This window comes from Thunnus maccoyii, chromosome 7, assembly GCF_910596095.1.
Source record: "Thunnus maccoyii chromosome 7, fThuMac1.1, whole genome shotgun sequence".
Lineage (NCBI taxonomy): Eukaryota > Metazoa > Chordata > Actinopteri > Scombriformes > Scombridae > Thunnus > Thunnus maccoyii.
The window spans coordinates 33,696,908-33,706,907 of NC_056539.1; the positions used below are offsets into that span (position 1 = coordinate 33,696,908).

The 10,000-nt window shown below is 38.8% G+C and overlaps 1 protein-coding gene across 4 annotated transcripts in view; it reads left to right on the forward strand.

The window, feature by feature from the left end:
* patj (PATJ crumbs cell polarity complex component) overlaps positions 1 to 10,000 on the forward strand; it is a 148,210-nt gene that overhangs the window by 40,288 nt on the left and 97,922 nt on the right. For all 4 annotated transcript variants that reach the window (XM_042416601.1, XM_042416602.1, XM_042416603.1 and 1 more), the window contains 2 exons: positions 7,947 to 8,156; positions 9,335 to 9,394. In XM_042416601.1, coding sequence (XP_042272535.1) covers positions 7,947 to 8,156; positions 9,335 to 9,394 — 270 coding nt within the window. The remainder of the gene's footprint in view (positions 1 to 7,946; positions 8,157 to 9,334; positions 9,395 to 10,000) is intronic.

Consider the following 10,000-nt stretch of genomic DNA (forward strand, 5'->3'; position numbering starts at 1 on the left):
TTTATTCCTCTTTAGGCATGAAAAAAAATTGTACTTCATTTTTTTTAGTTTGTCCAACTCAGTGGACAGATGATTAATCGTCATTTTCTCCCAACATAAAGTCAATACTTGGAAATTTTAACAATTGTATTACTCCTTAGTTGTTATTTGATGTTACAAAATGTTATTTACCTGCAAGGGTCTGTTATTATTGAAGGATCGGCAAGATGTTCCTGAGCTGAGGAGTATTTCCGGCCGGCAGGCGGCCATCTTGGTTTTGAGGCTGGCCAATGGATGGCAGCGTATGGGACGACGCACTAGAGTCCACTGTGTTGGCTGATGTGCAACTACACCATTAAAACACCATGCATATATAAGAAAACGGCTTTTGAACAGCTGTCCGCTGTAGTGACTGCTATGCATGAAAGGGTTCATTTATATTTACTCCAAAATCCAACGTTGTGCAAACGTTGATTTAAGATTTGTCGGCTTATATCTTTTCATATTGAAAGGTGCTTATAGATTAATTCTGGCTCCGTATCACTGCTGGTTTGAATGTTTATAATTAATAATATAATATAATAATAATATAATAAACTCATTGTCTCTGTCGCCAGTTTCTCGTCTCCTAAACGTTCGTACACATGGATCCGAATCACGTTCTCCCGTCGAGTTTGTTGTTATAGATCAGAGGTTCGTTCTCGTCTTTCAGGTCCAGTTTTGTGGGTATATAACGGTTATAAATGATCACTGGTGCTCGTGTGGCTGAACGGGAGCGAATCTCTGCAGCCTGGTTCCAACATAAAGAAGTTCAGAGTTGAATGACGACAGAATGAAACATCTGTCCTGATGGCGATTATTCCTTTGTCCGTCCCTCCTCTTCCTCTCTGTGTCTCCTGCCTGTTTCCAGCAGTAGATGATGAGTATTGGTGTGGGAGGACACCAAAGGGAGACGCACCTTTTTAATGTTGTTGTTCTGTAGGTATGGTCTGACCTCTGACCTCCCCCCCCGCAGGAGGAATATACAGCATCACAGAGGTCAGGCTCGCTGTGGCGGCGGCAGACAGTCTGGCAGACTGAGCAGCAGCAGCAGTAGGTGTTGTGGATTTAAAGTGTTGGGGGCCCTTTAGAAACCTCTGGGGGGGGGGGGGGGGGGGTCTAGAATGAAGACGAACTTCTGGTCTTACACTGCCTGAAGGGCTCAGGATCATCCCAGCTGGACAGATTATCATTTACCCAGTCTGACCCGGCCTCTGGTTTCACTGGAAACATGAGCTGGACTCACACACACACACACACACACACACACACACACACACACACACACACACACACACACACACACACACTGGATCTGTTTCTGTTTGCATGCTGTAGGTTTAGTAGGAGTTATGAGCCATCTGAGAATGGAGACAGTACTTAAATACTTTAATAACTGAATAAACACAGACACAAAGAAAACATTAAAATGACCATCAGAACCATCATAAACCATCATAAACCATCAGAACCATCAGAACCATCAGAACCATCAGAACCATCAGACAGCAGGTTCATAGTCTCACTTTCAAAACATGTCTCCAGTTTGCAAAAATCTTATATTCTAAAAATGTCCTCGCTCAAAATGACTGTCCTCTCTGTCTGAAAATCTTTCCTAAAACGTCCCCACAGCTAAAACGTTTTCATCTTCAAGTATTTTTCTTACTTTCTTCATTTGTCTTTGCCGTCTGAAGATCTCCAAGATTCTCCTCCATCTCCAGAAATCTTCTTATTGTCCTGAATTTTTGTTACTTTGCAAAATTTTCTCACTTTTCAAGCAGAAAGTCGCCACATTCACTCTTTAAACTAGTCCTCAGGTGTCTGAAGTGTCTCCTCTCCGTCAGACGTCATGATGTTTTAATTCTTTATTTCTATATATGCTGATACTTAAACACAATCTATGCAGTGTTGTTTCCACTGACAGATATTTGATCATACTATGAAACAGACTGAATAAAACAAGGTAAGACGAACTAAATTAACATCTTTTAAATGTTTTGTCACTTTAACATAAAAATGCAGCAAAAGCAAAGAAATAAACAAGAGAAAATATTTATTTTTAACTGAGTTTATGAGAAACAAACATATTTAAAATGATTTAAACTCTCCGGCGGTGAAAAGCAGAAACAATCTGAGTGTCTGAGTCAAATATTTCACTGCAGAGTGAAACTGACCTGCAACAACTTTCTCTCTCTCTCTCTCTCTCTCTCTCTCTCTCTCTCTCTCTCTCTCTCCCTGTCTTCCCTCTATATCTCTCGCCCAAGGGCATGTCGGTGCGTTGTTCCTGCCAAAGTGTTTCCTGTTACTGACTCTCAGGCTGTCAGAGTTGAGTGAAAGATGGTTGGAGGCAATAAGAGAAGAGCTGATCTGATCTGTCTGGTCTGGACTCGGCCTGATAGTTTCCACTAAAAAAAAAAACCCTGACACCTTTAAAATGTGACCAGTTTCACACCTTTAAAAAAAAAAAAGATGATGTTTTTATCTGAGTCTTCTCATAAACATCATACTGGACTCTGGTTTGGATCAAGTCCAGGTGAGTTTAGAAGGAAACGAATATCTGCTCATTTTATTCTCTAAAAGACGTTAAAACTTTAATGATTCTGTAGAAAATAAAGATAAATAACTGCATCTGTGCTGCTGGACAGTCACACTACATGGCCAAATGTATGTGGACAGCTGAACATTACAGCAAAACTACAGACGATCACATGTTATTAGTAACAGCCAATGAAAATGAATAATAAAGTCAGTTTTACCAGTAAAATAACAGGTTTTAGCTTATAAATTGTTACCAGACAGACGAAACACTAAGTGGAATCAGAAACATCTTTTCAAAAAGACAACTAATGATCATCTTCATAATCGATGAATCCATTGATTGTTGGTTTATTGATCTAATGAGCAGCTCCACATGTTCTGCTGACCTGCTCGTTTTTATTCAAGAAACTCCTGAAAACTCCCAACACTCTTGTTTTTTTATGGTTCCTCTTTTGCACGTGTTTACATCCAGTCGTTTCTTACTTTCATTCTAAAAAAAACAACATAAAACGTTTGTCTGGCGCCGTGTGAGTCGCCTCAGATAAAATCATCAATATAAACCTTTTACACGACTTTTAATGGAGACGATCACACAATGTAAACAAATATCAGCTCAAGTGTGAGTCCGCAGCAAAATAATACTAACAGGAGAGCACAAATCTATTAATATGAACTAAATGCTCAGAATCTTATATTCCTGGAACACTGACTCTCTCCTCTGTCCAGTCATACAGCCCGGCGTGTGATGGTAGACGGGGGTGTTGTGACCCTCGTTGTGTCCGACCAACAGTCTGAAACCCAAATATATTAAACTAACAATAATATAAAACAGAGAAAAACTGATTGGAGGAGCTGAAATGAGAGAATATTTGACAGTTTTTGATCAAAAAATGAAAATAGTTGCCACTAGTTTGTGTTGTTTGACTGATCGTCGCAGCTGTATGTATTTATTATCAAAGCAGAACACAGATGATGATATTCAGGGTCCAGCCTGTAAAATAATGAGTCTGATACCTGCATGTATATCATATAAAACTGTTCTAAATGTGAACTGAACGTCAGAACTAAAGAGCCCAAAACAGGAAAAACAGACGCAAACCACAAGCATTCTTTAATAATAAAGTCCATATATTATACAAAGAAGAAGAGAAAAGTATAGAAATTGCTTTTCTTATCAAACCTCGGAGGTCCTGAAAGGTGTCGAATGCATCTAAAGTAGAAATATAAAATCTCACCTTGAGTCTCGGAGCTCCTAAAAATACTTTGACTCTGAGTTTATTTCAGTAGGAACCATAAAGCTCCAACTCTGTATAGACTCTCTGCAACCTACATATCCAAAAAAAAAAAACCCCCAAAACAGCCTCATTGTTCTGTGTGTTACTGTATGAAACATTTCACTACTTTTGGCAAAGTACATTTTTAATTTCTTTATTTTCGCTCTTCACGCTCTCTCCTACGTTTCTGATATCTCCTCTCTCTGACAGCGGAGGCCCTTCTTTCTTTTTCCGGAGGATCTTGTAGGAGTGGAGGACTTGAGTTCTGACTCCTCACCACCTGTAGCCATGTTGTTTCTGTCTAAAAATACAGCGCCGCTTTGTTCTGGCAGCCTGAAACTTGGCACAGCAGCTCGTACTGCAGCGCGGGCGATGCCCAGGCTGCAACACCGGGGAATTCACAAAATGTACATCTGCTCCAACCAGGAGAAGGTTTTATCGTTTTCTAAGAGTCTCTGAGGTGTTCGGATGCTGGCGGGACCTGAACCAGCGTCCTCCTGGTTCCTCTGCAACTCCAGTCAGAGTTCTCCATCTATAATCGGATGATTAATACATCGTTACATCCTAACGTCTTTATTTTTATTTTAAAGCTGCTTTTAAATGTTAAAAAGACAAAATATATTCATAATCTCAGCATCTGTGTGACCAGAGGAGATCTGAGAGAAATTAAAAAAAAGCTAATTAAAGGTGTTCACTTCTCGTTAATTACTGCCAGATTAATGTACACAATTTAACTTATATGAAGAGTAAAGTTTTCAATAAATAAAGTGAAACTTCTTCTGGAAATCTGCGTATAAACTCACAACTAAATATTAAAATGTCTCACAACTTCGTCTCAATTTTCCCCCAAAATTTGAAACAAATTTCATGTTTTATTTTCCACAAAACTTTCAAGAAATGAGGAAATAAAACATCAGCCAGTTCTGTAAATACTTTTATTATAATAAATAACTTTATTAGACAGACGTTATGTTTATATTAATGTTTTTATTGCAGGACTGTTTGTTACTGTTTATTTATCAAACTGCTAAAAGTAGATAAAAGTACAATTTCTTCACTTTTACTCACAAACCTGAGAATAAAAACTAGTTCTGAGTGTAAAATCCAGTTAAATGTCTGATTGATCCTGATCAATAATATGTTACTGATGCAGCATCATGAAGAACAGAGAGGTTTTAGTCTTAATTTATATTTATAAAACAAACTATAATAAATCTGCGTTGCTATGATGATCAATCACTTTCTGATCATCGTCATTGATCTAAATGGTTCTGATTATAAGTCGTCTGCCAATTTAATCGTCTCAGACAATTTCCTGTTTTTATTATTATTATTATTATTATAATTAAAAACTTATAACTTTTTAAAAACTCACATTTAATAAACTGTAAAGATATTTTGTTTTAAATAATGAAGAATGTTGCAGAAATAAAGGATAATAAAGAATCCATATCTCTGATTGGCTGTTTCCTTTATGTGATCAATCATGTGATCACTTAGCTGTAAGTAGGAGGAAGCCTCTTAATAAATATGTCTTATTGATCAGCCTCTTCAGAGCGTTATTAAAACGTTTCCCACTAACCATTAAATAACATTATGAACAACTTTTATTTACTGAACTAAATACAAATAAAACATTTTTCCTTCCTGCTCAAAAATGTCATTTTAACAACTTTGTTGCAAAACAAGTTGTGCAGAAGTTGTCTCGATGTTTTCATGTTACTTTACTCGCAGTTATTTTACTGCTTGTTGCCGTGGTGACGGTCGATCTAACAGTCAAACCTGAAGACACGATGTCACATGATCAGATGTCAGATGATCCGCAGCCTGAAACTGGACCACGTTGTGATATTAGATGGTCGAACAGCGGTTTCAGTTAACGTTACATCGACTTCCTGCCGCTGAACGACGGCCGAGCGTCTCTGAAGCTGCTTGTTGACACGTTTCAGTGTTTTTAAAGTCATGAATGAGTGTTTTTAACGAGTCTGTTCGGCTCCGCGGCGTCTCTGCTGCTCCTTCAGATCGTTTCTACTTTCTGTCTCCGTCTGATCTGTGACCTCTGACCTCCTCACTGATGGTGACTGTGAGGGCAGGCTCATTGAGAGAGAGAGAGTGTGTGTGTGTGTGTGTGTGTGTGTGTGTGTGTGTTTTCTGGTCTCTGTCTCCCCCTGCCGTCTCTCTGCTGCTTCCTTCTTTATTTCACTTCTTGTCTCATTAGTTTCTTTTTCTCTCTCTGTAATATATAAACATTTTTAGTTTTCACATTGACAAAGTGTTTTTCCAGAATAATAATCATTTCCTGGGTTCAGGGAAAGAAATGTGTCATTTGGTGTTAATTATGAGTAAAATATCTAATTAATCTATAAATGCCAAATTAATGTCAAGTTACTGAACATGCAACAATGTGCAGTTTTTAGGTGTAAACATACAATTTAACAGTTAATTTTCAATAATAATAAATATATGATGAAAAGATATTTACTGGAAATCAACAGCTTCATATAAAGTCACTACAGCTAATTAAACTTATTAAAGTTACATTTATTTTCTCCATAATTGATACCAAATTACACATTTTGTTTTCCCACAAAGCTTTCATGAAATTAGGAAATAATAAAGCATCAGTCAGTACTGAACTGGTCTGGAAAACTTAGGAATCTGGTTCCATAGCCAATTAAAATCTGTGTGTTTATGAGTTTAATTAACCGCCAGCAAAATTTGAATGATTAAAAAAATCCCTAATTATATAAAGTTAAGTTTCAGTATTCTCTGCTGTGAAAGGCTCCGACCAACCCCGACCCTGAATAACAACACACAGGTTAAAATAAACCTCGTCTGTAAAGAAGCAACATGATGATATTTTAAAAATAAAGTAACGTTAGGAGCTGAAGCTGACTTGTTTCAGTAAAAATGTGACTTAAATGAACAACAACTGATCAATCACCAATCATTATGTTAAATAGTCATTTTTTTCAGTGGAGTTTGGTCCATTTAACGTTCCTCCTCTGCTGAAACGTCCTCGCCAGCTTCATTGTGGTCGTCACTGTTGGAGGAAAAGCCTCTCATGTCGTGCTTTTTAGTGAAGAGCAGCCCAGTAAATGTTCTCCCTCTGACTGGGAACCTCCCAGTAGCACAGTCGAAGCTGCTGGCGGCTCCAACCGTTAACAGCTGGATTTAAATAACTCTTCAAGTACTAATGTTGACTGAAAACAGCTTCATTCACCAGTAACAAGATTATCTGAAGTGAATCCCAGTTGTCTTCAATGAATGTTTGCAAAACTACTGATATAAGGTGTTTTCTTTGTGTTTCATGCATCTCAAGGAATGTAAGAAACCTTTAGTTGAGGCGTCGTGTTCATGTGTCAATAAGACAAACTGGAACATCATCTAGTGCGGAGCCCTCAGGAGTAAACTCAGTAGCTCGATGTCTGACATGTTGACAGATCCGTATCATAACTCATCATACAAAGAAGAAATCCACTGATGATGGAAAACATATGTTGAAGAAGTGGCGAGGTATAAAAGATCCCAGCTCACGTTGGCTTGTTGTTCATTGTATTTGCATGTGACAGAAATAAATCTGTGTCTCATCACACCTGTACGTCATCAAGTCACATCAGGCCCAGAAACTCAGTAATAATAGTTCAGTTCTAACATGTTTCATCTCTGATTTTCCTTTAAATGGACTTCAATAAAAACTAAATGTTCTTATATTATAACGCAGCTTGTTTCACTACAACAATGGATCCCAACTGGTCTACAGACAGCACTGCAGTTACCATAGCAACATGTCTACATGTGTTTATACATTTACGTGCTCTCAACTATTTCAAGCTTCTGTCTGTTAGTGTAGAACTTAGTGTAGAAGTCGATGGTGTCGTTTATTTTTGGCTGTGATGTAACCGGGACGTCACTTCTTCTTCGTTCCTAGAGACGCATCAGCAGAAACGTCTGGACGCTGCACGACCAACAGCATCAAATTAGTTTCTGGTCCAAGATTTTTGTTTTCATTTTGCAGCCAAGTTCCTGTTTTTCACTACTGCGGCCTGCTGGTGAAACACATTATTTGTGTTTAGTGTGTTTATATATAAGCAACTGGTCTCATGAACTCTGCAGGATCCACTGGATCCCGGTCGCTGTGTGATGGTGATCCGTTCTCTGGTTCCTGGTGGTTCAGCGGAGCGTCAAGGGGGTCTCCTTCCTGGAGACCAGCTGGTGTCGGTCAACCAGACCCAGGTGGACCTGCTCACCCTGGCCGAGGCCGTGGAGGTCCTGAAGTCGGTCCCGCCCGGCACCGTCCGCCTGGGCATCCGCAAGCCTCTGGTGGTAAGTCCAGATCCAGATCTTTTAGTTTGAGGTTCAGATCTTTTAGTTTGAGGTTCAGATCTTTTAGTTTGAAGTCCAGATCTTTTAGTTTTAGGTCCAGATCTTTTAGTTTGAAGTCCAGATCTTTTAGTTTGAGGTCCAGATCTTCTAGTTTTAGGTCCAGATCTTTTAGTTTGAAGTCTAGATCTTCTAGTTTTAGGTCCAGATCTTTTAGTTTGAAGTCTAGATCTTCTAGTTTGAGGTCCAGATCTTGTAGTTTGAGGTCCAGATCTTTTAGTTTGAAGTCCAGATCTTCTAGTTTTAGGTTCAGATCTTCTAGTTTTAGTTCCAGATCTTCTAGTTTTAGGTCCAGATCTTTTAGTTTTAGGTTCAGATCTTTTAGTTTGAGGTCCAGGTCTTTTACTTTGAGGTCCAGATCTTCTAGTTTTAGGTCCAGATCTTTTAGTTTGAAGTCTAGATCTTCTAGTTTTAGGTCCAGATCTTTTAGTTTGAAGTCTAGATCTTCTAGTTTGAGGTCCAGATCTTTTAGTTTGAGGTCCAGATCTTCTAGTTTGAGGTCCAGATCTTTTAGTTTGAGGTCCAGATCTTCTAGTTTTAGGTTCAGATCTTTTAGTTTGAGGTCCAGATCTTTTAGTTTGAGGTCCAGATCTTCTAGTTTGAGGTCCAGATCTTCTAGTTTGAGGTCCAGATCTTTTAGTTTGAGGTCCAGATCTTTTAGTTTGAGGTCCAGATCTTCTAGTTTGAGGTCCAGATCTTTTAGTTTGAGGTCCAGATCTTCTAGTTTGAGGTCCAGATCTTCTAGTTTGAGGTCCAGATCTTTTAGTTTGAGGTCCAGATCTTCTAGTTTGAGGTCCAGATCTTTTAGTTTGAGGTCCAGATCTTTTAGTTTGAGGTCCAGATCTTCTAGTTTGAGGTCCAGATCTTTTAGTTTGAGGTCCAGATCTTTTAGTTTGAGGTCCAGATCTTTTAGTTTGAGGTTCAGATCTTTTAGTTTGAGGTCCAGATCTTCTAGTTTGAGGTCCAGATCTTCTAGTTTGAGGTCCAGATCTTCTAGTTTGAGGTCCAGATCTTCTAGCTGTGAGTGTAGCTGAGTCCTCCTGGTCGTAGCTGCAGATCAGATCTGTTCTCTCACAGCTTCATGTGTTGATTTCACTCTGATCTGGATCCTGCTGGTGTAGGTGGAGGGACCAGAGAGCAGCCAGGTTTCTCCCAACAACACACACCTGCCTGTTCCAAAGGTAACACACACACACACACACACACACACACACACACACACACACACACACACACACACACACACACACACACACACACTTTCACACTGTACACTATATGGCCAAAAGTATGTGGACATCCTGTTTCATGCATGTTTGGTCTGGATTGTTTTTTCTTTGTGTTTCAACATGGAAGAAACTCTCGATTTGTTCTTAAGTGACACGTACGAGAGATTAAAGAGAATTTCTGGCGTTCACCAGTTTTCTTACAATTTTCTCTGAGGTGCAAACAAAACTTCACGAGTTCAGATGTCGCACGAGTCGTGAACAGTCAGTCTGACTTCACAGGAGGAAAAACACTCATCTGACCTGATCATGAAGTCTTATCAGTCATCTGACGTTTATTTTTTATCTGAAAATATAGAACTAAAACAAACTTAAAGCAAAATAAATAGTCTGTAATATTCTCTCCTCTAATATCTCTGACTGTCACATGACCTCGTCTCATATCAGTCACTTTGCTTTATAAAGATGTTTTTCAGCGTCTAACTTCATGTCAAAGCATTTCCTCTTTATTTGTGTCACAGTGCAGCTGCTCTAATACGACGACTGACACTGATACAACGT